Source organism: Podarcis erhardii, assembly GCF_964252035.2.
Source record: "Podarcis erhardii genome assembly, chromosome: 13".
NCBI lineage: Eukaryota > Metazoa > Chordata > Lepidosauria > Squamata > Lacertidae > Podarcis > Podarcis erhardii.
Window position 1 is genome coordinate 36,314,584 of NC_138502.1, and position 27,990 is coordinate 36,342,573.

The following is a 27,990-nucleotide window of genomic DNA, read 5'->3' on the forward strand; positions in this document are numbered from 1 at the left end:
GCCGCCGCCTGTGGGTGGGATCTGAAGCTGTCTCTACCTTGCTCGGTCTTTCAATTACTCATTCCGGGTGAGACACCAGAGAAAGTGCCTGGAGAAACGCCGGCTGCAATCTGGCAGCGGCTGCGCCCCGTTCTTCCGCTCCATGGCCAATTCTATCAAGAAAGATCAGGTACAGATCCCTCTTCAGACCGTGCCGGTTTTGTGGGCGATCCAAGTTATGGGCCTGGGCTGTTGGTTTTCCAGGAGTGTTGTGTCCATAACTCCTGATTTCTCCGTAGGCATGGATCCCCAAACTCTTCAAGAAGAAAGTCTGCACCACGTTTATCGAGCAACCGGGGGAACTTGGGTGAGTGAAGCCTGGTTTTATCGCCCTCGTCAAGATTCAGAATAGGCAACAGTGTGAAACCCCAACTTCCAGCTCCTAGGGTTTGTGTTATCATAACCGCCCCCTTCTCCTGTGCCTCTGCTATGGGTGGGAGAGGGATCAGATTCTGTTCTCTTTTAAATGGCAAACTTAGCTGGTTTGCACTTCTGAAACAATATAAAAACAGCAGCACAGCTGTCCTTCAGAATATTCACTTCTCTGAATTTTGCAATGCAGTTTTCTGGCATGTACAAATAAGTGTGTGTGTGTGTGTGTGTGTGTACACACACTAACAGGTGAATGCCTATGTTAGTGAAAATAACATACTAAAAAATTAGGAGGAACTGCTTTGCAAAAATGAATACTTAGGGGAAATTGCATGGAAGCATGTGTAGCTTGGGAGAAAATTGCACTAAAATTCTGATGAATTGAACATTTGCTCTAAAATGCCGATAAGGACTTTTAAAAACTGATGTGGAAACTTTTAAAAACTTCTTTCCCCCACAAACTGATGTGCAAACCTAAGACTGGAAAGATGAGAAACTGAAACAGACATATTTACCTACTTCTTGGTCACTCCTATATTGCACTCCTAGCTTATTTTCTGCTTCCTCCCAGCACTGCCAGATATTAGCTGCATCTCTGTGATTCCTCCTGTTCGCATCCTGTTTCCAATCCGTTGCGTTTTCTGCCTAACGCCTCTCGGCATCAGCTTCTTCCAGTGGTTTCTCTGTGTTAGGATGACCGCTTACACATCGCCAAACAACAACAACCAGAGAGGAAATGTATCTTAAGAGGAGCCAAATCTGCATTAAATTGGCACATAATTTGTGTATGGCGGTTTTTTAAGTTTAGATGCAAATTTAGAAATAATTGCTACACTTTAAATACAAATGCAGGGCATTTTGTGGGATGGGGAAGGGGAATGGGGCCAGGTGACCTGAGTGCTTGCACTATCTAGATCAGCATTTCTCAACCTGTGGGTCCCCAGATGTTGTTGGACTACAACTCCCATCATCCCTGAGCTCTGGCCTTGCTAGCTAGGGGTGATGGGAGTTGTAGTTCAACAACATCTGGGGACCCACAGGTTGAGAAAGGCTGATCTAGGTGCTGCTAAGTACTGTATTTTTCGCTCTATAAGACGCACCAGACCACAAGATGCACCTAGTTTTGGGAGGAGGAAAACAAGAAAAAAAGTATTCTGAATCTCAGAAGCCAGAACAGCAAGAGGGATCGCTGCGCAGTGAAAGCAGCAATCCCTCTTGCTGTTCTGGCTTCTGTGATAGCTGCGCAGCCTGCATTTGCTCCATAAGATGCACACACATTTCCCCATACTTTTTAGGAGAGAAAAAGTGAGTCTTATAGAGCAAATAATATGGTAATGATGGTTAGCTTCAAGGCCCTTGCAGTCCCTTTGTATAGTTCTTTGTTTTTAATTCAAACTTGGATCAAGTAGCCTTTCCAAGAGAGGACTGCTTCCTGTAAAGTGGGACACATGGCAACCCCACTGTATACATATGTGTGTGTATACGTATGTTGTTGTCGTTTAGTCGTTTAGTCGTGTCCGACTCTTCCTGACCCCATGGACCAGTGTATACGTATGCATACACCGATTTCCATCATCTCTCCCCTTTACACACACACACACACACACACACACACACACACACATTTTACAAACGAAAACTGGGAAACTCATCTCTGCTTGCAACGCTGCAACTCTCATTCCAAGGAACTGTGGCTGCGCTGCACACTGTTACCACACACAGCCTGTTAACAGCTTGCTTAAAAATGTAGCCTCCTCTGCAATCGTGCTGGTATTGATTCCTGAAGAAGGGCGTGTGTTAGTAAACGGATTAGTAGACTCCTTGGTGCCACCAGAGCAGGACTTTGGAGCAGGAGGCCAGGAGGTGATATTACCTTCGAAAGGTTGTGATGAGTGCCTAGAGTCACACCCACATTGCACATTTAAAGCATTCTTAATGTCATTTTAGCTGTCATGGCTCTCATGCACAGCTGCCTAATAATAATAATAATAATAATAATAATAATAATAATAATGGGAAATGCAGTTTGTTAAGCATGCTGGGAATCGTAGTTCCGTGTAATTTTTTTGTTGGCATCTATCTGTCTTGAGAGAGGGACGCGGGTGGCGCTGTGGGTTAAACCACAGAGCCTAGGACTTGCCGATCAGAAGGACGGCAGTTCGAATCCCCACGATGGGGTGCGCTCCCATTGTTTGGTCCCAGCTCCTGCCAACCTAGCAGTTCGAAAGCACCTCAAAGTGCAAGTAGATAAATAGGCACCGCTTCGGCGGGAAGGTAAACGGCATTTCCGTGCGCTGCTCTGGTTCACCAGAAGCGGCTTAGTCATGCTGGCCACATGACCCGGAAGCTGTATGCCGGCTCCCTCGGCCAATAAAGCGAGATGAGCACCGCAACCCCAGAGTCAGCCACGACCGGACCTAATGGTCAGGGGTCCCTTTACCTTTTAACTATCTGTCTCGAGAGATAATGGAGTCAGCCTCCGGGGGTGAAGTCAAACAGCTGCATGAACAGGACCCAAGTGACCTCCCTGGGACGTGTGTATGGAGGTCCTGAGCTGCCCAGACGACAAGACCCCCCTCTCAGCCTCGCTGATGTAGTCCAAAGGAAAGGAGCGCAATACATTTGGCACCAGCTTAGTTGCAGACGTTGCGGGAAGGAGGCGTATAAGGCCCCATCCAACCATCTTAGGGACTCCACTTCAGATTTGGGTAGGGTTTACTCCTTAGACTTCTTCTCCAAACGATTATCCTGCAAGGAAGTGAAGGTTTAGGATCAGAGTATTCCTTCTCCTCGATGGGGTACCTTCCTAGGTGGACAAGCCCCTCACTTCCCTCTGCAGCATGTCTCCTAATAACCCTCAGCATACTACAGTTCCCAGGATTCTTGGCAGAGGGAGCCATGGCTGTTAAAGTGGGCATCAGAGCTCTTTAAATATATGCTGCAGACGTGACCTAAGACTATTAAGTCCACAGTAAGAAAAGTGAATAAATTTTAATTATAATTGGAATATTGTTGTTAAATAATGATATTGGAAAGCTGTTACATTCAGATACAAGGAAACTCAGAAGGGAGCGACTGGAGGAAGTCAATTAATATGTTCATAAGGTTGGGTTTTAAAAACAATTAAGTTCGTTTTTATTGTTTGTTTGTTTGTTTGCTTTTTCTTTGATGTTTTTTCTTGTGTTTGTTCTGGTTTGCACTTCGGTTGTGCAATGTTTGTTGCAATATTTGTTATAATTGTGGAAAATTTAATAAAAATTATTGAAGGGGGGGGGGAAAGACTACAGTGGTACCTCAGGTTAAGTACTTTATTTGTTTGGGAGGTCCGTACTTAATCTGAAACTGTTCTTAACCTGAAGCACCACTTTAGCTAGTGGGGCCTCCTGCTGCTGCCGCGCCGCCAGAGCCCGATTTCTGTTCTCATCCTGAAGCAAAGTTCTTAACCTGAAGCACTATTTCTGGGTTAGCAGAGTCTGTAACCTGAAGCATATGTAACCTGAAGCGTATGTAACCTGAGGTACCACTGTCTTAAGTCCAGAGTCTAAAATGACCGACTTGCACGAGTGGTGCAAGTAATTTGATCGCAAGAGTTTCCTTTTTTCATAAGTTATGTTGTTGGCTCTGTTTGTGTCCACTGCAGAACTGTATCAACTCAAAACACATTGTTCTATGTTCGGTGTCTTAGTACACTATGAGCTGGCTTGAGGCGAAGTGGTACAGGTGAGCACCGTGCATTTAAGCTAGGAAATACCTAATTTGCCTAGGCACACAGCCTAGATCTGATACTATTTGCACTCAAGAGCATTAAACAAGCAAACTTCTCCTACAATGTTGTTCTAGGTAACAGTTCAATGTGATTCTCGCCAATGGGTGAGAATGAAAGGCTGCACATGACTGGAGAATTTAAGTGTTCGTGTACATGAAAATGCACGTGTGCGCGAAAGACAAGATATATCAGGTCCCCACACAAGGTACCCAAGTCCCCCAGGCATTTCCTTGGTAATGGATGAGAGCCAATAAACTGAAGCTCAAGCCAGATAAGGCAGGAGACACTGTTGGTGGGTGGTTCCCTAGATCAGAAAAGGAAGGTTGCCTGGTATTGATGGGCTTGCTTTCCCTCTGAAGGAGCAGGTATGCAGCTTGGAGTACTTCTGAATCCATTGCTGCCCAGAAGGCCTTGGTCATGGGTAGGCAAACTAAGGCCCGGGGGCCGCATCCGGCCCAATCGCCTTCTAAATCCGGCCTGCGGACGGTCCGGGAATCAGCATGTTTTTGCATGAGTAGAAGGTGTCCTTTTATTTAAAATGCATCTCTGGGTTATTTGTGGGGCCTGCCTGGTGTGTTTACATGAGTAGAATGTGTCCTTTTATTTAAAATGCATCTCTGGGTTACAGTGGTGCCCCGCAAGACGAACGCCTCGCAAGACGGAAAACCGGCTAGACGAAAGGGTTTTCCGTTTTGGAGGTGCTTTGCAAAACGAATTTCCTATGGGCTTGCTTCGCAAGACGAAAATGTCTTGCGAGTTCCTGCGGGTTTTTTTCCCTCCCTCCCCCCCTTTGATTGTGAAGCTGAGGCTCCAGTACTTTGGCCACCTCATGAGAAGAGAAGACTCCCTGGAGAAGACCCTGATGTTGGGAAAGATGGAGGGCACAAGGAGAAGGGGGCGACAGAGGACGAGATGGTTGGATAGTGTTTTCGAGGTTACCAGCATGAGTCTGACCAAACTGCGGGAGGCAGTGGAGGACAGGAATGCCTGGCGTTCTCTGGTCCATGGGGTCACGAAGAGTCGGACACGACTAAACGACTAAACAACAACAACAACAAGCCGCTTATCAGCCGCTAATAGCGCTAATCCACTAAGCTGCTAATGGGCTTGCTTCGCAAGACGAAAAAACCGCAAGACGAAGAGACTCGTGGAACGGATTCTTTTCGTCTTGCGAGGCACCACTGTATTTGTGGGGCATAGGGAATTCGTTTATTATTATTTTTTTCAAAATATAGTCCGGCCCCCCACGAGGTCTGAGTGACGTTGGACCCGCCCCCTGCTGAAAAAGTTTGCTGACGCCTGGCCTTGGTGGTGGGAGGTGCCTTTCAGCAGCTTTGGCTAGTGGTCCAGCTGCACCCCTATCTGGACTAGAATAGCCTTACTTCTGTCATCTATGCTCTTATATCCTCTAGGCCAAATTACTGCACCACATTATACGTGGGGCTGCCTCTGAAGACAGTGTGGAAACTAAAGTTGACAGAATACAGTGGTACCTTGGTTCTCGAATGGCTTGGCTCCCAGACAAATTGGCTCCTGAATGCCGCAAACTCGAAAGTGAGTGTTCTGGTTTGCGAACGCCATTCGGAAGCCAAACATCAGAAGCGGCTTCCGGTTGAGCGCAGGAAGCTTCTGCAGCCAATCAGAAGCTGTGCCTTGGTTTTCGAACCGTTTCGGGAGTCGAACGGACTCCCGGAATGGATTAAGTTCGAGAACCAAAGTATAGTACCACTGTATACAGTACAACTTGTAGACTTAACATATAGAATAAGGGAACAAGAAGGGCATATGTTTAAAAAAGATTGGATAACATTTATTGAGTATATGGGAAATAATTGTGTACAGCTGAAAACGTTGGCAGCTTTAAGATAAATTCAACAGTGTAAATAAATTTTGATGGATGCAATAATGAATACAGTGGTACCTCGGGTTAAGTACTTAATTCGTTCCGGAGGTCCATTCTTAACCTGAAACTGTTCTTAACCTGAAGCACCACTTTACCTAATGGGGCCTCCTGCTGCCGCCGTGCCGCTGGAGCACGATTCCTGTTCTCATCCTGAAGCAAAGTTCTTAACCTGAGGTACTATTTCTGGGTTAGCGGAGTCTGTAACCTGAAGTGTCTGTAACCTGAAGCGTATGTTACCCGAGGTACCACTGTACTGAATGGTATAGTTTTTGTAAAATATGCAGGGATTTATGATATGTAAAATGAACAATGGAAAGAGAAAAGGGGAAGTCATTGATATCTTAAGAACTTCATCTGGTGCAGAATTCAGAGGTGACCTGAGAGCAGGGCCTTTTCTGCAGTGGCTTCCCGCTTACGGAATACTCTCCTCAGGGAGGCTCACCTGGCTCCTTTTCTTACATAATCCTAGGCGCCAGGCAAAAACATTCCTCTTCCCCCAGGCCTTTGGCTAATTAAACAATCGACGGCCTGTAACTGGGAGGGTATTGTTTTTGTTTGTTACTATGGTACGTGTTTTTGTGTTTTGATTTTGTAAACTGCCCCGTGGACCTCAGATTTTGTACAGATCTTGGAAAAGTGTGAATTTTGAAGGATGGCTGTTGTTTTTTTAGTTCTCTTAGTGTTTCGGAAACTGCAAATTCGATAGATTTGCATTTAAAAGCAAACGGAGTTGCTCCACCATCCCTAACTCCACACGTACATTTTATATATATATATATATACTTTTTTCTCAGCTGCCGGGGCCCTTCTTGACCCAAGGTGTGGACCCAAAGGAGAACAGGCTTTTGTCTATACCCCCCCCCGAAAAAACTTAGGGGTAAACTCTTTTTCAGATCTCTCCTCTGTGCTTTCCCGTTCCGTAGGGGTCCTTGTTTGTGCCAGTGCGGCAGCCCTCGCAGCAAGCACATCGCTGTAGCCACAGAAGACGCCTTTGGAGCAGCCATTGTCAGCAAATGGGACTCGGCCCAGCACACAACAGAGGGTCCCACCGATGCCTATGGCGAGGTGAAGTTTGTGGGCACCGGCCGCAGACCCAGCAAGGTAAGGTTTTTCCTGGAAGGGGATAGATTGTGGAGGTGGCAGAGTTATGAGCGAAGATAACAACAACAACAACAACAACAACAACAACAACAACAACAACAATATATTTATACCCCGCCCATTTGGCTGGTTTCCCCAGCCACTCTGGGCGGCTTCCAACAATAGTCTATTAAACATTAAAAACATTAAAAGCTTACCTAAACAGGGTTGCCTGTCTAAAAGTCTGGTAGTTGTTTTTCTCTTTGACATCTGGTGGGAGGGTGTTCCACAGGGCGGGTGCCACTACCGAGAAGGCCCTCTGCCTGATTCCCAGTAACTTGGCTTCTAGCAGCAAGGGAACCGCCAGAAGGCCCTCGGAGCTGGACCTCAGTGTCTGGGCAGAACGATGGGGGTGGAGATCTTGAGGCTGACATCCTCACTCTTCCCACTGCAGTTCATTCGCCTGTCTGACACGTCTGACCCCGCTGCTGCTTACGGCCTGGTAATGCACCACTGGAAAATCCCGCGCCCCAACCTGGTCGTATCAGTGGTAGGGGGCGAAGGCGAGGTACGGGTGAGGGCCTGGCTTAAGGATGTGCTGAGAAAAGGGCTCGTCAAAGCCGCCCAGAGCACAGGTAAGGACCACCCTGTGGCCTGTTTTCATTCCACACCTTTGTGCTTTCATCGCTGGTGTTTCAGACTCATGTGATCAAAACACTGCACTGGGGCCAGTGTGATTCCTGGTCCTGCTGATACTCTGTACCATGAGAAGGCAAACTAAGGCCCGGGGGCCGGATCTGGCCCAATCCCCTTCTAAATCCGGCCAGCGGATGGACCAGGAATCAGCGTGTTTTTACATGAGTAGAATGTGTGCTTTTATTTAAAATGCATCATCGGGTTATTTGTGGAGCATAGGAATTCGTTCATCCCACCCACAAAAAATATAGTCAGGCCCCCCAAAGGTCTGAGGAACAGTGGACCAGCCCCTGCTCTGTACTCTATATAAAACTAAAAAAATATTAAGGGAATCATTGAGATTAGTAAAGAAACAGCGATTTGGATGCGCTATAAACATGCAACACCAGGTGGCGCCAGAGGGCAGGAAATTTTAAAACACGCTTTTCCATAGGGATTTCTTTCTTTTGTTATAACAATCCAGTGGGGGTATGCGTACCACTAAACATTTCGTGAATCTGACGTAGTGGCATGCATACTCCTAAACATTTTTGTCGACATGCTTTCTGTGAAGAAGTAAAGCTGCTTTCAGCCGCAGGAGCAGGCTTCTTAGGACCCGGCGCGCTCGTCTATGCCATTTCCGTTGCCTCCTCCAGCAGCAACAGCAAAGGCAGGAGGAGAAGGAGGGGGGAAAGTGCAGCCCGGGCTTCCTTGCTGCTACAGGAACCAATCGCAAAGCAGAGCCTTCCTAGCCGCACACTGCTAGCTCCTGGCCCCTTCCCTCAAGACCCATTTGTGCTTGGAAAACACCGCAGGGCTGTCCTGGAAGCACTGAGGAGACGTAGCTATAGACGTATTTTTAAAAGATAGCTTAAAAGATGCAGTGCCGGTTTCCCGCACAGTTTTCCCCTCCCATGCATGCAACAAAACGTCGTGGGAAAAGGCAAGGCTCTCGTGCTGTTTTTGCACGTGGGTCTTATTAGAGTTTTGACAGCTGCGGCCCTGCGTGCATTATATGTGAGCTGTCAGCTGTGTATATGAGGTAATGCATGTCCTTTGTGTCAGCATCGCCCTTGAGCCAGTGTAACCAACTGGACTCATGCACTTCAGCCCCGACTGGGCTAGGCGAGCTGGGTAGCACTTCCAGAGACCACCAGGTCAAACTGCTGTGGACTCACAGCTTAGAGTTGTGAGCACCGGATTCACTTCCACAATACAGTCGTCGCACAGCAGAGTATAGCAGAGTCTGGCAGTGTATAAACAACTCAGAGAGCAGCTCTGTAGAATATCTTCTTTTATTCTATAACTACAACTATAATACAAAACTATATACAGAGCTAAATAGGTCTAAGCATAAATGAATGCTGCACTGAGTGTCTGCAGCTGCTCTTAGCAGCAACCTTATCTCTACACGCGATCTCTAACACTCAGTCTCTCTCTCTCCGACACACTGACTGACTGACTGACTGACTGACTGACTGACTTGGTGCTGGAGCTGAATAAGTAGAAAGCAGAACACTGCTCCTCCTCTCTGGAGAATCAGCAGACTCGTCAGGAGATTCTTGGATATGGGAGGGGTGAAATCTCCTCACTTTGTACTTTTGTTCCTTTGCTGTATTTATTTTCCCTGATTTGAGCTATAAAATGGTGATTTTCTTGAGAGTACCCCTAAACATTTTTTTATTTTTATTTTTTAAAAGCACCGTAACAATATAATTTCTGACTTATTTATAGCGGGTCCCCCCCGCCTGTCTAGATCCAGCCTAGATCAGGCTGCAAAGCTTACTTTTTATATAAAGTAATTGTTGGGGAGGGGCAAAAGGAAAGGGAAAGTTACTTGTTGTGCTGGTGGGTTTCAGGGTGTGGGGATGCATACTCTCCAGCTGTCCCTATTCTCCCAGGATATTCCCAGAATTACAGAATTACACCCTGGCTTCTGATTTGATCCCGGAATGTCCTGGGGATGATCTGGAGCTTGCAGAGGTGTCACTCTTTTGTGCAAAACAGCTGACTTGTGCAGCACCAGAAGACACAAGTCCCAATTTTCATCAGGGGAATGTTGGGCGGTATGGATATATGATTTCCAGGGTAAAATGATTTATAAAGTATATATATATATATACTTTATAAATCTATATAAATATATAGATACTATACTATATAAATATATACTATACTAAATACTATATAAATATATACTATACTATATAAATATATATATAAAGTAGTTTTTTTACATACCATTTTCAACAGTAATTAAACATACTTATACACCTTTTTCAATTTTTTTAACTTCCATCAGTCCTGTCTGAAAATTCTCCAATCTAATCTCTTGGTATCCATTTCTTACTTTCCCTATTACATTTAAAACTCATGACCAGTATCTCTATCTTTATCTACTTTGTAACACTTCATATATTTCTCCTTACAAAACTTCTTGTAGTCCTACTAGCGTAATTTGTTGGTTACAATTGCTCTTCAAATAATTCATATACTTCTTCCAATCTTCTGTAAATCTCTGGTCCCGCAGGTTTCGAATCCTTCCTGTCATTTTGTCCAATTCTGCATAGTCCATTAATTTCGTCTGCCATTCTTCTTTTGTCAGAATTTCTTCTTGCTTCCATTTCTGGGCTAACAATACTCTGGCTGAGGGTAAAATGATATTATCAACTTTTGTAGAAAGGCATCTTTGGATGTTTGCTGCAGCATCTTATTGTGGGCTGCTCTTAGAATCATAGAATCTTAGAGCTGGAAGGAACCCAAGGGTCGTCTAGTCCAGTGTTTCCCAACCTTGGGCCTCCAGCTGTTTTTGAACTACAATTCCCATCATCCCTGACCACTGGTCTTGCTAGCTAGGGATGATGGGAGTTGTAGTCCAAAAACAGCTGGAGGCCCAAGGTTGGGAAACACTGGTCTAGTCCAACCCCCTGCAATGCCCTCCTACTCAGTGTTTTTTGTACTGCACAGTAGTTGTAGTAGTAGTAGTAGTTGTAGTAATTTATTATTTATACCCCATCCATCTGGCTGATGGATTTCCCCAGCCACTCTGGCCCTCTCCCAACAGAACATTAAAAACACGATAAAACATCAAGCATTAAAAAATTCCCTAAACAGGGCTGCCTTCAGATGTCTTCTAAAAGTCAGAGAGTTGTTTATTTCCTTGACATCTGAAGGGAAGGCGTTCCACAGGGTGGGAGCCACTACCTCTGTCTGGTTTCCCTGTAATCTCACTTCTCGCAGTGAGGGAGCCACCAGAAGGCCCTCGGAGCTGGACCTCAGTTTCCGGGCTGAACGATGGGGGTGGAGATGCTCCTTCAGTAGCTGTTGAGTCAGGGATCAAAAACTGATCGGCCTTGCTGGGGGGCAGGCGAGTAGGGTTTTGTGGGGGTTATTGCTCAGATATGACCTAGGGGGAATTGTAAGAATTATACATGTAAACTTTGTTCTGTGGCTATTACACTGTGTAGCTGTAACACAAAAAACCAAAATAATTTTAAAAAGAACAACTGATGGGCTGTGGGACAAATCCTGTCCTCTGATTCCCCCACCCATTCTGTAAACAACAACAACAATAACCTCACTCAGCAAAACAATTAAAACAATGAAACAACTATTGCAGCAATAAACATATAAAACAGCAGAGGTGGCAGTAAATGCATACATAAGCCTCCGAAGGGCAGAATGACAGTTGATGCTTGAAAAAGCCTGGACAAATACACGGAAATAAAAGTTTATTTGGCAATAAAAAGCAATTTGACAGCAGGCTGGGTTGGGGGAAGACTTCTAGGAAAAATAGGTGACTGACCAAGGCACTAAGGCTAGAACTGCCAGCTGTCTTGGTGCTATTACTTGAAGTATTTAATTGAAACTCGCTAAAATGAAAGCCGTTGCTAGATAATTCTGCAATGATTCCATGTAATTCTGCAATAATTCCATGTAATTCTGCAATAATTCCATGTAATTCTGCAATAATTCTAATGAGGCTGCCCTTCAAAACGAGAAAATAAGCTGTTCTTTCCTCCTGTGTGATTAATTATTCCCACCCTGTGCACTTCTACTTGGCTTTAGTGCATTCCTTTTGTTCTGGATTTCTTTCTTAGTTTACAACCACTTTTAATGTCCTCTGGTTGGAGTATAAACAATAAGGGGAAGGCAATGGCAGGAACAGGAGAGGCAACAGAGGAGGAGACTGTTGCCTGCCAGCTACTGTTTGGATTATTTGTGTAGAAGAATTAATACAATAGGGACATTCTACTCTAAAGCAAGAGAACGTCCCTCTTTTCGTGCAAAATGTTGGAGCGTGTGATCAAATCTTTGTGTGCCACTGGATATAAAATCTTTTTCATAGTTCTGTTTGGTATAGTGGTACCTTGGTTCTCAAACTTAATCCGTTCCGGAAGACTGTTCCAAAACCAAAGCGTTCCAAAACCAAGGCGCGCTTTCCCATAGAAAGTAATGCAAAAAAATGGATTAATCTGTTCCAGACTTTAAGAAACAACCCCTAAAACAGCAATTTAACATGAATTTTACCATCTAACCAGACCATTGATCTGTAAAATGAAAGCAATAAACAATGTACTGCGGTCACACAATCAATCAGTCAGTAGCTGAACTGGGTTCCACATAGTAACACACCAAAAAGAGCCACAAAAACGCAAAATAAATACAGTGGTGCCTCGGGTTACGGACTTAATTCGTTCTGGAGGTCTGTTCGTAACCCAAAACCATTCTTAACCTGAGCCACACTCTTGCTAATGAAGCCTCCCGCTACCGCCGCACCGCCAGTGCGCAATTTCTGTTCTCATTCTAGGGCAAAGTTCTTAACCCGAGGTACTACTTCTGAGTTAGTGGAGTTTGTAATCCGAAGTGTTTGTAACCCAAAGCGTTTATAATAAATAATATTAATACATTTTTATTTATTCCCCGCCCTCCCTGGCCAGAGCCGAGCTCAGGGCGGCTAACACCAATAAAATTACAATAAAACACAATAGGGGAAAACAAACAAACAAACAAACAAACAAACAAAAAACCAGTTTATTAAAATACGGGTTAAAATACAATTTAAAATGCAGCCTCATTTTAGTAGTAGCCCATAAATCAAAACCATAAGGGGAGGGAAACATAAGGGTCAGACTGAGTCCAAACCAAAGGCCAGACGGAACAGCTCTGTCTTGCAGGCCCTGCGGAAAGATGTCAAGTCCCACAGGGCCCTAGTCTCTTGTGACAGAGCGTTCCACAAAGTCTGGGCCAGTACTGAAAAGGCCCTGGCCCTAGTTGCGTTTATAACCTGAGGTACCACTGTAACAAAAACAGACACACCTCAGCATAACGCTCAAAACAGAACTGTGGCACTCAAAACGGATGTGTGGCACTCAAAACGGAAGCGTAACACTTAAAACAGAGCATGTTTGGCTTCCGATAAAAGTTTGCAAACTGGAACACTTACTTCCAGGTTTGCAGTGTTTGGGTTCCAAGTTGTTTGAGTACCAAGGCGTTTGAGGACCAAGGTCCCACTGTACTTGGGGTGTACTTGGGAGGCGGTATGTGTTTCCACGGCTGCAGAAGTGCGCTCAAACAGGAGGTTGCTTTTCTACATTTCACAAGGAGGAGGGACCTGCCTGCATTGTGGAAGGCATGATTATTGCAAAGAAAGCTTGCGTGCATGACAGAAGGAGAAGGAAGCGACAGCTGCTGCTTCCAGAAGGGTGTTTTGTGTGCTTTTCTTATTCTTATTCCTGCCGGTGTTTATTTTTGAGAAGGAGTGCTGTGTTGGGGTGTGTTTATAGCAGCATTTGTGAGTGTACTGCATGCACTCTGCATGGGCGTAGTTCTTGAGACAGAGGGAGAGAGGGCCTGGGTACACAGTGGGACATTCTCAGCCTGGCTTGAGTGCATTTAATTTGTGAGATAGTCAGTTTATGTATGGGTCACAGGGTTGATCTTTGTCCAATAGGTGTGTCTCAAGTGAAACGATTGAGTTCCTCTGTCTTTTGTGGTCAGTTGTCAAATATAACAACAGGTTACACCTGTTAGCAAGGGGGTGGCCTAGGGGCAGGCAGCATAACGGCTGCTTTCAACGGTCCCAGGCAAGCACACCACCTTTCAATATTTAAATAAATATTGATGAAACGTGTAATGAATATTGAAAAATATATTTTAATAATAATAATATGCACAGAGATGGAAAGCAAATGAATGTAGCTGCAACCAAGGAAGAGTGGCAGAGAAAACTGATGGAGTATGCAGAAATGGTGACACTTGCCAGAAGAATAAGAAACCAAGAAGAGATAACAACAACAACAACAACAACAACAACAACAACAATTTTATTTATACCCCGCCCATCTGGATTGGCTTCCCCAACCACTCTGGGCGGCTCCCAACAGAATATTAAAAACACAATAAAACATCAAACATTAAAAACTTCCCTAAACAGGGCTGCCATCAGATGTCTTCTAAAAGTCAGATAGTTCTTTGTTTCCTTCACATCTGAAGGGAGGGTGTTCCACAGGGCAGGTGCCACTACTGAGAAGGCCCTCTGCCTGGTTCCCTGTAACCTCACTTCTCGCAGTGAGGGAACAGCCACAAGGCCCTCGGAGCTGGACCTCAGTGTCCGGGCTGAACAATGGGGGGAATTTTGAGGGCTGTTTGAGGAACTATTGTAAATTGTTAGCTGTCAGGGAGTGGGCAGAGGAGGAGGAAGGGTGGAGACCCCTCCCCATCCTGTCCCTTCCAGGGAGGAGGAAGAGGAAGACAGTGTAGATTTACAACAGGGGTTTGCAGGAGGTCGCAGCTCAGAGGCAGATGAGGGGGAAAGGTGGGGAAATCATGGGAGAGCCGAAACAACACCTGGCTGACATGTTGTCATTAGAAAGCATTCCAGGCCCTCCATCTCCCAGAACCAGGCGAGCTCAAAGACAGAGGGCATGTTGCAGCACCCATAGAAGATGATGGATTAGTAAGTGAGAGAGACGGGGGGGGGGGGGGAGATTCACTTGGGACAACGCCATTATCCAAGAGCAGGCATAGGCAAACTTCGGCCCTCCAGATGTTTTGGGACTACAATTCCCACCATCCCTGACCACTGGTCCTGTTAGCTAGGGATGATGGGAATTGTAGTCCCAAACATCTGGCGGGCCAGAGTTTGCCTATGCCTGTCTAAGAGGCTCTGTTCTATAACCTCTCTCTGTAAAGTTTGAAATAAAAAAGGACTGTAAGAAACTTTTCCTTGTCTTTATACTTTCCTGGGCAAGCAGCTGGGAGCTGCTGACATTAGCAGGATTAATATAAAAACGTGCCGTAAGAATTAATTTAAGGGGAATATCAATAATTAAATTCATCTGGATATGCAGTAATAAAGGATAAAACATAAGTAAGCAAAGAAGGGGGGAGGGGAGCCGATTTAAGGATTTGTTTATTTTTATTGGATATATTTTTTAATTGTTTGTTTGTTTATTTAATTATTTATTCTTTTCCAGTTTGTGCATTTCACTAATTTTACAATCATTTTGACATTTCAGAACTTGACTTCCTTCCCCCTCTTTCTGCGGTTCCTTAAATTTGTCTTTAATAACTTCTGCACATCCAAATTAAACCAATTTACTAATTTATTCATCTTCTCTAAATATATACTTTTATAAAACTGCAGGTTATTACAATAATCCTGCCAATGTTTTTTTCTGTTTATAATTTATCTGTAAATACTCAATAAACCATTTCCATTCTTTTGTAAAAAATAATAATTGTTATCTTGATTTCTTATTCTTCCGGCAAGTTTCTCCATTTCTGCATATTCCATAAGTTTTTGTGTCCATTCTTCCTTTGCTGGGACTTCTGTTTCTTTCCATTTTGGGGCAAGTAACATTCTTGCCGCTATAGTAGCATACATGAATAAGTTCCTATACATTTTAGGTAGTTCTGTCCCTATAATTCCCAAATTATAGGGACAGATATGCAATTTTGGATATGTAATTTTGTGTAGAATTATTTGTAAAATGGCAAAATGAAAAATAATTGATGATGATGATGATAATGTTTTATTTCCAAGACCATACTTTATTTTTATTTTTTGGTAACACACGCCACTTTTGTAATGCACACACGCTCTGCCGCTTCTACACAGGTGCCTGGATTATGACTGGTGGACTCCAAGCTGGCGTCGGACGCCATGTTGGGGAAGCTGTGAGAGACCACACGACCGCTAGTTCTAACCCCAGCACCCATGTGGTGGCGATGGGCATTGCTCCGTGGGGCATCGTCGAGCAGCGCCAATGTCTTGTGAACCCCAAGGTATTGGAGGGGGGGGTGACAGAGAAGACCGCAAATGGGTACAGAGGTGATGGGATGGGCATGGAAGACACAGCAGGTTATTTCGGTCTTTCTGTCAGAGCGGGGGGGGGGGTCAAGAGCAGGTCAGCAATAACTCACATGGTGTCAGTGAACTCTCTTTATTCAAAGAAATGAAATCAGCTCAGGAGGATAGGTCTTGTGAGCACAGCAACTCTTCCCAGTCAATCTTGCCCAAATGAGGCAAGTACAGTGGTGCCTCGCAAGACGAAAAGAATCTGTTCCGCGAGTCTCTTCGTCTTGCGTTTTTTCCGTCTTGCGAAGCAAGCCCATTAGCGGCTTAGTGGCTTAGCGGATCAGCTGATAAGCAGCTTAGTGGCTTAGCGGATCAGCTGATAAGCAGCTTAGCGGATCAGCTGTTTAGCGGCTTAGTGGATCAGCTGATAAGCGGCTTAGCGGATCAGCTGATAAGCGGCTTAGCAGCTTAGAAAAAGGGGGGGAGGGAAAAAAACCCACAGGAACTCGCAAGACATTTTCGTCTTGCGAAGCAAGCCCATAGGAAATTTGTTTTGTGAAGCACCTCCAAAACGGAAAACCCTTTCGTCTAGCGGGTTTTCCATCTTGCGAGGCATTCGTCTTGCGGGGCACCACTGTACTGTGTTTTTCGCTCTATAAGCATAGCTGTCAACCGTCCCTTATTTGGCGGGAAACTCCCTTATCCCATCACCGTGTCCCGCTGCTGTCCCTTATTGATGATGTCCCTTAAATTTCCAGGGTTTCAAAGGAAACAGTTCCTCTCCCTCCCTCCCTGCCAGCCAGGGAGGAGGGAGGCTCCAACTGTGTTGCTTGGCTGCCCGGCCCACCCCCCTCCAGCCTCCTCTCACCAGCCTCAGCCCCCAGGAGCCCCTCCCTGCTGGGACTGGCGGGAGCCTTGGGCCCTGCCACTGCCATCCTCCTCGCGGCCGCCGAACTGAGCGTCTCTGCCTGGAACCTCCCCTCTGCCCGTTGCCGCCACCACCACTAGGCCGTACTGCGGCTGCACCGCCGAAGGACCCGGATGAGATGGGCAGCCTGGCGCGGCCTATGAATTGCTGAGGAGCCTTGAGAGGAGAGCAAGGGCAACCATAGAGAAAGCAGTTCAGAGAGAGGAGGAGGAGGAGGAGGAGGCGGAGGCGCAGGCACGGACAGGTGTTCCAAGGGCTAACCATAGAGGGGGAAAGCGGAGAAAGGACCGCAAGCACTTCTCCCATAGATTTGTAGTGGTAGACTAGCATAGATGGTCTGATCTGCAGGTTTACTTTGGGCGCTATTCCCCCCCCTTCCTCCCGCCCCGCCTGATGGAACTGAGAGCTGCAGATGGAGCACGAGAGAAAAGATACGGAACTGCAGCAACATCCTTGTAGCTTGGACTTCATTTGCGCTAAAAGTGGTTGCTGCTTGTAGTTATTTAATTGCAGTGTTTCATCAGTTGGTGTCTTGAGCAGCAACCGCTGGAAACGAAGGGCTAAAAACCAGCGCTGCTCTCCAAAATGATCTGGTCCCTTTTAACTTTGTATTTCAGCTGGCTGTCTAAAACCCCTTATTTTGGCTGCTGATCCCTTATTTTCGAGGCTGCTGGTCCCTTATTTTCAAATCTGCAACTTGACAGCTATGTCTATAAGACGCACCCAACCATAAGACACACCTAGTTTTAGAGGAGGAGAACAAGAAAAAAAATATTCTTTCCCTCGCAGCGCAGTGAAAGCAGTGATCCCTCTTGTTGTTCTGGCTTCTGGGATAGCTGTGCCAAGCCTCTTCAGGCCAGGGGGAGCATTCCTCCCGTTGCCCTGAAGAGGCTTTGTGCGGCTATCCCTGAAGCCAGGAGAGCAAGAGGGATTGGTGCGCACCGATCCCTCTTGCCTTCCTGGCTTCAGCGAAAGGTGCGCAGCCTGCATTCGCTCCATAAGACACACGCACATTTCCCCTTACTTCTTAGGAGGGGAAAGGTGCGTCTTACAGAGCGAAAAATACTGTAGTCAGGAGTGAAGGTCACCACCTTCCCACAGGTGCCCAAGTCTCCTCCCTCCCTGGGTCCCTTCCGAGCAATCTGAGACTACCATGGCTTGTTTGTCTTTGCTCTGTCCTCTTCACACGTCTTTGGGTTCTGGGATGCCAGCAAAGAGGGGAGCTGGGCTGTGACTCCCTGGCTTCTTCACCAGCCGGCCTCTTCTCTGCATCTTGGCCAGCCTCTGCGTCTGCTTCTGGACTGCTCTCTGCCACAGGCTCTCCCTGCTCACTAAACCCTGTTACCTCTTCAGCTTCCGACACCTCTCCTGCTCCCAGTCTTCTCCCTCTTCTTCCTCTGACCACACATCATCACCCCATCACCAACCCCTTCTTCTTCCCTTGGGGGTTCCCCTTCTTCCCTTGGGGGTTCCCCAGCTGGTGCCTCCCACTGCTCCTCTGCATCCAACTATTAATAAAAATTTATTATTTATACCCCGCCCATCTGGCTGGGTCTTCCCAGCTGCTCTGGGCGGCTCCCAACAGAATATTAAAAACACAATAAAGCATCAGACATTAAAAACTTCCCTAAACAGGGCTGCCTTCAAATGTCTTATAAAAGTCAGATAGTTGTTTATTTTCTTGACATCTGATGGGAGGGTGTTCCACAGGACGGGCGCCACCACCAAGAAGGCCCTCTGCCTGGTTCCCCATAACCCCACAGTGAGGGAACAACCAGAAGGCCCTCAGCGCTGGACCTCAGTGTCCGGGCTGAACGATGGGGGTGGAGACGCTCCTTCAGGTATATTGGGCTGAGGCTGTTTAGGGCAGGCATAGGAAAACTTGGGCCTTCAGATGTTTTGGGACTACAACTCCCATCATCCCTAGCTAACAGGACCAGTGGTCAGGGATGGCGGGAGTTGTAGTCTCAAAATATCTGGAGAGCCGTGTTTGCCTATGCCTGGTTTCGGACTTGAAAGGTCAGCACCAACACTTTGAATTGTTCCTGGAAATGTACTGGGAGCCAATGTAGGTCTTTCAGGAACGGAGTTTTGTGGTCTCGGCAGCCACTCCCAGTCGCCAGTTTAGCTGCCGGATTCTGGATTAATTGTAGTTTCCGGGTCACTTTCAAAGTCCCTGGCACCTTCCTTCATTTGCTCCCTGTTTTTCCCTCCTTCTGCAGGGTTTGTTCCCCGCACTTTATCCCAGGACGGTCCCTTCTGCCCCTTACTGCCCTCTGGATGCCAACCACTCTGCCTTCTTCTTGGTGGACAACGGGACGCAGGGCAGGGTGGGCGGCGAGGCCTCCTTCCGTGCCCGCCTAGAACGCTACATTGCCCAGCAGAAAGTGGGAGCTGGCGGTAAGACACTTTCCCCGGATGCAAGGATTGCATTTCCTTGGCTTACCTTGGGGCGGGTGGCAACTTCCTCTGCCTCAAAAGAGGAATTGCATCAGGAGGTGGGGGGCGAGGCCAAGTTTATTTCTTTCAAGAAAAGGAAGTTAATGTTTGCATATGATACTGTATTTGTACAGTTGCAGATTTAGAAGTGATTTCTGTAATTTAAATTTTAATTCATAGATAGTCTATCTGAAAAAAAATAAACCGAGAATTGAATTTGTATCAAAATGGGAGGCCTTCAGAACATATCTTAAACAAAATTATACCGTGTTAAAATCTGTAGCAGCTTTTGAGTGATCCCAGCAGTTTTTATTCATTGCTTATAGAAATATAAACATTTATAAATTGTGAAAATGTTAACATAAAAAATAGTGTTTCGATAAAGAATTAAGGAATAAATGGGAAGTCGGGTATAAAAGATAACGAGATTTTTTTACTTTTATTGTAGCATGAAATTGTAATCATAAATTGTTGTCAAAATTTTTATCTTAATAACAGATTGTCGAAATTTCATTTTCTTTCCTTTTCCCTCCCCTCTTAAGTTGTACCCCCTTTTCAGTATTGTTCCCTTTTTTTTGTATGTAGTAAGCATGGAAATAAAATAAAATTTAAAAACAAAACAAATTCAAATTCAAATTCAAATTCAAATACAATACATTGAGATGTGTGTGATGCTGGTTCTACTCAGAGCAGGCCAATTGAAATTCTGTTTAATAATAATAATAATTTATTATTTACCGGTATACCCCACCCATCTGGCTGGGTTCCCCAGCCACTCTGGGCGGCTTCCAACAGAAGATTAAAAATACATTAAAACACCAAGTCATTAAAAACTTCCCTAAACAGGGCTGCCTTCAGATGTCTTCTAAACGTCAGATAGTTTATTCAGGTTCCTGCCCCAGGTGTCCTCAGCTGCACCACTTATTACCGCTGCTTCTGTTTTATGTTAGCCTAGTGACAACAGCAGTGAGCTTTTTCAGAGACACGGTCCTTTGCAGAGGGAATGCCCTCGTATAAATGAGCCAAGCAGTGCCAGACCTGGTGGTGGGAGGGTCTGGTGCAGTGCCCCCTTAGGAAAAAGACCTGTCTCCCACATCCCTGGGGGTGAGGCCTGATTTTTCTCTGACTTGGCAAACCTGTTCTGTATTCCTTCAGCCCATAAATGACGGAATGTTTTCTTGAGCAAACTACTTTGTCAGCTCAGGAGTGGGCTGAAGATTAGAAGGACCTTACTCTCTAACGTCAAAGTTTCTACACGGAGGATGTTGCTGTTACAGTGGTGCCTCGCAAGACGAAAATAATCCGTTCCGCGAGTCTCTTTGTCTAGCGGTTTTTTCGTCTTGCGAAGCATCCCTATTAGCGGCTTAGTGGATTAGCGCTATTAGCGGCTTAGCGGCTATTAGCGGCTATTAGCGGCTTAGCGGCTTAGCGGCTAAGCGGCTATTAGCAGCTTAGCGGCTTAGAAAAAGGAGGGGGAGGGAAAAAACTCGCAAGACATTTTCGTCTTGCGAAGCAAGCCCATAGGGAAATTCGTCTTGCGAAGCGCCTCGAAAAACGGAAAACCCTTTCGTCTAGCGGGTTTTTCGTCTTGCGAGGCATTCGTCTTGCGGGGCACCACTGTATTTGTATTGGAGGAATAGTCAGTTTGTGTCCCCCCCCCATCTGTTGTTTGAAATAGCAGCGTTCAGGCACAGTATTGCCACCTTAGTGAGGCCAGAGTTTGCTGCCTCATTAACTAATACAGTGGTACCTCGGTTGTCAAACGTAATCCGTTCCAGAAGACTGTTCGTCTTCCGAAACATTCGACAACCGAGGCGCAATGGGCTGCCGGCAAAGGGAATGGAGAAAATTGAGAAACGCACCTCAGAAGCCATTCGACTTCTGAGGCGCGTTTGAAAACAGAAGCATTCACTTCCAGGTTTTCAGCGTTCGAAAACCAAAACGTTTGGCTTCTGAGACGCTCGAAAACTGAGGTACCACTGTATGCATTTACAGTGGACACTCGGGTCATGAACATGGTCTGTGCGGGATGCACATTCGCAACCTGCAGCATTCGCAACCTGCATCTGCGCATGCACGGGTTGCGATTTAGTGCTTATGCGCATGCGTGACCGCCGAAACCCGGAAGTAACCCGTTCCGGTACTTCCGGGTTTTGGCGGGTCCGTAACCCGAAAAAACACAACCTGAAGCATCTGTAACCCGAGGTATGACTGTACCCAAAATTCTGTGGCTACTACACTTCCAGTCCCCTGGCCAGCTTCCCCCGTGATAGATTTCCGTCCTGGTATCCCAAAATATTGGTCCCTTGTTTTGCCCTGCATCATTAGGTTTCTCTTGTGTAATTTCCTTATCTCACTGCTGCTGCCTGCAGGTGCTGGGAGTATTGAGATTCCTGTGTTGCTGCTTCTCATCAGCGGGGACTCGGCTATGTTCAAGGTAATGGGCATGAGAGCTTGTGAAGGGAAGTGGGACGGGGCGAGGGTTGCATACCCCTCAACTGTCCTGGGAAAAACAGGACACCCTGCTTTTTTGCACGAGAGCATGGCAGCCATTTTGGGTGCTGTGATATTGCATTTGGGGGGGAAAAAACCTTTTGGGAAGGACTGCAATCTCACACAGGATCACGTGACTCGCCCGGGAGCGTGGCCCGCAAGCTCCATCCTGGCTATTGGCCTGGACCTGTTGGAGGGTATGGGCTTACGGGAGCACCCAGTCCTAAAAGAAAGAGCTGTTGGGAAGGAGAGACGCAAATGAAGTGGTCGCTGTGAACATGGTAAAAGGGGCAGTAGAAAGTGAGGTGGACAGACTCGAGGTTTGCCAGATCTATAGCAGAAACTCGGTTGTCGAACGTAATCTGTTCCAGAAGACCGTTCAGCTTCCAAAATGTTCAACAACTGAGGCGCAAAGGGAGAATGTCAATTTCAGTGGTGAAAATGGAAAAACATGCCATGGAAGCCGTTCGACTTCCGAGGCCCGTTCAAAAACGGAAGCGATTACTTATGGGTTTTCAGCGTTTGAAAACCGAAATGTTCAGCTTCCAAGACGCTCAAAAACTGAGGTTCTATTGCATTTTTGCATTTTTTACTAGAACCTCAGGATCTACAAGCCAGGAGCCAGGAGCAAAAGATATAGCTGAAATTTAAAAACCCACCAACCAGGGTGGCTCTGAGCACATTCTGGCCTTAAGAATTTGTTTTCTGTGCAATGACTGAACTGAGCTCACAATCCTTTCACGTCAAAGTCCGCTTCCAGTTAGCTTTTTCCGGCTGCATACATTTAAAGCGCATTGTAAAGCACACACCTCTTTGAGGAATCCTGGGAACTATAGTTTGTTATGGGTGCTGAGAACTGTAGCTCTGTGTACAGTTCCCAGGATTCTTGTCAGGTTGCCCTTCAAATGTACAAGGTGCATGGAGCCTTCATTTCAGCTGCCTAATGTAGGCGCAAAAGTTGTTCTATTGTTAAACAAATGGGAGCCAGAAACCCTTGGCAACGTGCTGCAAATCACCCTTTGTGTATTGATATACACATTTGGGGGGGGGGGACGACTGGTGCCAAAATGTGCATAAAGAAGCATATAACGATAACAACGTCAAAAAATTCATGAAACCAAAATATATTAGGCAAAATTGCATATGAACAGGTGTCTATCAGGAAGTCTTTGAAATAAATCACAAGCTGTTGTGGTACACTGAAGTAAAGATTGGAAATAATAATAATAATAATAATAATAATAATAATAATAATAATTGTATACAGTCATACCTTGGATCCCGAACACCTTGTGAGTCAAACGTTTTGGCTCCTGAATGCCGCAAACCCGGAAGTGAGTGTTCAGGTTTCTGAACATTCTTTGGAAGGCAAACGTCCAACATGGCTTCCGATTGGCTGCAGGAAGCTCCTGCCACCAATCGGAAGCCATGCCTTGGTTGTAGAACGTTTTCGGAAGCTGAACAGACTTCCGGAATGGATTCCGTTTGACAACCAAGGTACGACCGTACTGCCTTATATCTGCAAGTCTCAGGGCGGTTCACAGCATAAAATCGCAGCATAAAATCACAAAATACATATTGTATTGACCCGAATATAAGCCACACCCGAATATAAGCCGCACTTTTAAAATTGGAGGAGGGAGGACAGGAAAAAAGGGGGAAATACCTGAATATAAGCCACTCCATTCCTCGTTGCTCCTGGCTGTATACTGGGGGGGGGCGCTTCGTTGCTCTCTCTCCCTTCCCAGCCTTGGGGGAGAGGGCAGGGGGACTATGCGCGGGGCAGGCCCCTCTTTGCCACACTCCTGGCTGCATACCGTAAGGTCGCGGATATAAGCCACACTTTTAATTTTTCATGGTCACTACTTGCAAGAGGGGAAGTGTGGCTTATATTCAGGCCAGAACGGTAATGAAAATAAAACAAGAACGGAGAAAAGGAAAAACAGAGAGAACCTGAAATATCCCTAGTGACCACTGGCCCAAACAATTTCATGGCCCCTGGCTTCGTAGGTTCCTGAGGGGCTCATCTTCTGTCTTGTTCTTTCCCTCAGCGCGTCTCTGATGCGGTCCATGCCTCCATCCCTTGCCTGCTCTTGGCAGGAACCGGAGGAGCAGCTGACTGCTTAGCTGGGTTGCTGCAGGAGACACAGCCTGGAGAGCCCATGAAGGCCCTGGCGATGAAAAAAATGCAGGGGAAGTTCCCCGCCGATGAACTGGAGGACTTGGCAGAGGAGGTAGGATCCAGAACTGCAACACCCTGACCCCCTTCACAAATTATTATTTCTCCATGGGCTACCCAGAGCTCACATTCCTTCCTGTGGAGCTTTGAGACCTCCCATTACCAGTCCTCACTTGAAAATCTCTCTCTGGGGAAGGGAATCTCGTTTTCTCTCATAGATCTCCAAGACAATGCTTCTTCTTTTTCCCCCTCCACAGGTGGAGCAAATTGGGGCTCTAAGGGAACTGGTCACTGTCTATTCAGACCAGGAGGGTCTTGAGGAGTTTGAGACTGTTCTTCTCCAAGCACTGGTGAAAGGTGAGTACCCTACCGCAGATATCTCTGGCTGAGCTGTGGCTTTGGGGTTCACCTCCCCAATCAACCTCTTCTTGCATTGGATATTTCCTAAATATAAAAGTGGGCTGTAGAAGTTTTATACAAACTCCTTTCCAGTCAATGGTTCCTACTAACCTTCAGTCCTGAGCTCTGAAAAACAACCCAATCATGGAAGTTAGCTAACATTCCAGAAAGTCCTTCTTCGCTCAGTGGTTGAGGGAAATTCTGGAGCGGCACCAGCATCATAAAGAAGGGACCTCCAGATGTGGTGCCTGTCTGGCCCTTGCAATATTTTAAAAGTTAACATGGGCTGGATATGAACCACAAAAGGAAGTCAGCCAGGACTGAGATTTGCTGAACATTCCCAACTTGCATTTACTTTTTTTGAGGGTTGTAGCAATCTAAGTAGAACTTAGAACTAAGTAGAGTTAGCCCACTGAAATTAATGAACCTAAGTTGACCATGTCCAGAAGCTGCAATAGGTTTACCCTGAGTTGGACTAGCATTGATGACACGCCAACCCTAAATGTTGCTTTCAATATAGAAATCAAATAATTAAATAATAAGTTGACGCATTGTAAGCAACATATTGGCATGGTATCAATTATTATATCAATGTAAGCCACAAAAGTACCCAAAATGCCCCATAAACATTTTGATCAGATCTGTTAAAACAGTTTAAGAATCCATCCCAGTTCTCTTTTTTTTTTTAAAAAAAGGTTTCTACCCCATCGTCTTATTTCATATTATATAGTTTGGGGTTCAATTTCTGTAGCTAATCCAAGCAAAGTAACCCTGGTGTTTCATTTCGAAACTAAGTCATTCCCATAGACATCTCCTCCTTGCAAAGCTCTCATCTCCCTTTTCTGAGAATTTATCCTCTCCCTTCCAAGGATTCCCTTCTCCTCGCACCCACCACCCTCTCCCCATTTATGGTGCTGCAGAGGGAGACAACAGAATCCAAGGCTAAGGAGGTCTCTCCTTCTCCCCTCATTTCAGCCTGTAAACAATCGCGCGAGGCCACCTGCTACCTGGATGAGCTGCACCTGGCTGTGGCCTGGAACCGTGTGGACATTGCTAGCACCGAGCTGTTCCGTGGGGATGTTGACTGGGAGGTAAGTCAGCAGAGAAAGAGGCGAGAGGATGAAAGCAAAGGCAGAGAAGACATGGAGGAGGGGACTTTTGGGGAGCAGCAAGGAGGCCGGGTGCAGACTAGGGCTGGGTGATATATCAATACAGTAGTGCCCCGCAAGACGAACGCCTCGCAAGACGGAAAACCCGCTAGACGAAAGGGTTTTCCGTTTTGGAGGCGCTTCGCAAAACGAATTTCCCTATGGGCTTGCTTCACAAGACGAAATGTCTTGCGAGTTCCTGCGGGTTTTTCCCCCTCCCCCCCTTTTCCTAAGTCGCTAAGCCGCTTATCAGCTGATCCGCTGATAAACTGCTTATCAGCTGATCCACTAAAAGCCGCTAAGCCTCTAATAGCGCTAATCCGCTAAGCTGTCAATGGGCTTGCTTCGCAAGATGAAAAAACCGCTATACGAAGAGCCTCACGGAACGGATTAATTTCGTCTTGCGAGGCACCACTGTATGTTATAAGAAAAACTCCTTTCCCTTATGGGGTGTCTAAGAGCCCGTATAGAGTCCTTAAGTTGGTTCTCTATCGGTAGGAGAAAATAACAGAGGCCAACCAGAGAATATTGAGAAGCAAAGCAGCTAATAAGCCTGATCTTTATTAAACTGTTGCAACAGGGTCCCCTGCTCATCCCAGGCAGGGAGGGAGGAGAGGAACCCAGAACATCAGTGTGCAAGCTCTTATATAGACTTTTGAAATTGCCCACCCTGTAGCTCAAGACCCCCCCCAAAAAAACATCATACATACATCACAGAAAGAGGTGGTTCCCAGCAGAAATTTGAGTGTGTTGGTTCTCTCCTGTCTGCCAGGATACCTGATAATGCCTTATCTGATTGCCTTTTCTGGATAGCCTGGCCATTCTTTTGAGGTGGTAAATACTTAGTTCCTGAATCTCTTAGGCATATTGATAGTGTGCTCAGCTTAACAGATAACTTGCCAGACTGTATTTACAGGGAGGTGTGAGCCCCTACAGTCCAAAGACAATTGGAAAGCTTTTCTCATTTCCTTCCTCTTTGCAGAGAAACATTTGAGGTCAGTTTGGGAGAGACAAAATGGCTTCAGGATTGCTCTCCTGTACTATTTCAGACACGTGGTTTATATTCTTATGTATTTGTTTGCCTTGTACATTTATGAACATTTATTTTATATTTACCATATATATAAGATCTTAGAGTTCCTATAACAATTATATCATCCAAAACCAGTTTGAAGTCCATATCATGATATCGGGTTGCATAATTTTTGGCCTGGCAATATTGTGAATTATGCTGTGTAAAAGGTAAAGGTAAAGGACAATGGCAAATGGCAAGGTGCGGGAGATATTCTCATACACATACACACACTCCGCTAACCTGGAAGTAGTACCACGGGTTAAGAACTTGACCTCAGGATGAGGACAGAAATTGCGCAGTGGCGACACGGCGGTAGCAGGAGGCCCCATTAGCTAGAGTGGTACCTCAGGTTAAGAACGGACCTCCGGAACAAATAAAGTTCATAACCAGAGGTACCACTCATGGGGTTTATCTTCCCATCCCCTTTTACCGCCACCCCTTCTCTCTTCTGCAGCCTAGTCTGCTGATGGACCCAATGCACGACGCTCTGGTGGGCGACCGTCCCGCCTTAGTGCGCCTCTTTGTGGAGAACGGACTGGACATTGGGCAGTTCCTGACGTGGGGGAAGCTGGAGCAGCTCTACGCAGGGACCCCAAGCGGCACGCTTCTGCATCAGCTGCTGGAGCGGCGCCAAGTCGCAGGCCCTGAGCCCGCCTCACCTGCTGAATACTTGCTGCTGGATCGGTCGCTGCCTGAGTACCAGTTGCCCCAGGTGGCTCACATCCTCCATGACCTACTGGGGGATGTGTGTGCTCCCTTTTATGATGGATTGCACCCCGCCAGAGGGACAGGGGTAGGTGAACCAGGCCAAAGGCTCATCTTTCAATGAAGTGCCCCTTCTAATGTGCACATTTTGCAAACTGATATAATTATATATATATATTGGATGCTGTTTTTCCTAACGTGTGCATTTTATGCATGCTTTCCCTTAATATATTGATACACGCCATCTCAATCTCCAGGTTGCGAGGTGTGCTTATCAGGGTCTGCCCTTCCTTTTGGAACAAAGAGGCACAGTGGATAATGTGGGATCTTTATAGGGTTGCCACCTTTGTTCTGGCAAAATATAAGGCAGGGCAGGGCTGGGCTGGGGGTTTTGTGTTTTTTTTCATCTTGTGCTGAAGTGACTTCAAAGCAATCCATTACAATCTATTGCAGCCTAACAGACTATCCCTCTTGAATTTGTCACACA

General features: G+C 46.1%; 1 protein-coding gene across 1 annotated transcript in view; it reads left to right on the plus strand.

Annotated features, from left to right (window-relative positions):
• TRPM4 (transient receptor potential cation channel subfamily M member 4) overlaps window positions 1-27,990 on the plus strand; it is a 52,507-nt gene continuing 24,517 nt past the window's right edge. The window contains exons 1-11 of the mRNA XM_081837631.1: window positions 1-169; window positions 279-346; window positions 7,004-7,181; window positions 7,615-7,795; window positions 15,958-16,124; window positions 19,288-19,465; window positions 21,877-21,941; window positions 24,049-24,231; window positions 24,434-24,533; window positions 25,551-25,666; window positions 27,253-27,591. Of these exons, the coding sequence (XP_081693757.1) occupies window positions 143-169; window positions 279-346; window positions 7,004-7,181; window positions 7,615-7,795; window positions 15,958-16,124; window positions 19,288-19,465; window positions 21,877-21,941; window positions 24,049-24,231; window positions 24,434-24,533; window positions 25,551-25,666; window positions 27,253-27,591 (1,602 nt within the window). The 5' untranslated portion in view covers window positions 1-142. The remainder of the gene's footprint in view (window positions 170-278; window positions 347-7,003; window positions 7,182-7,614; window positions 7,796-15,957; window positions 16,125-19,287; window positions 19,466-21,876; window positions 21,942-24,048; window positions 24,232-24,433; window positions 24,534-25,550; window positions 25,667-27,252; window positions 27,592-27,990) is intronic.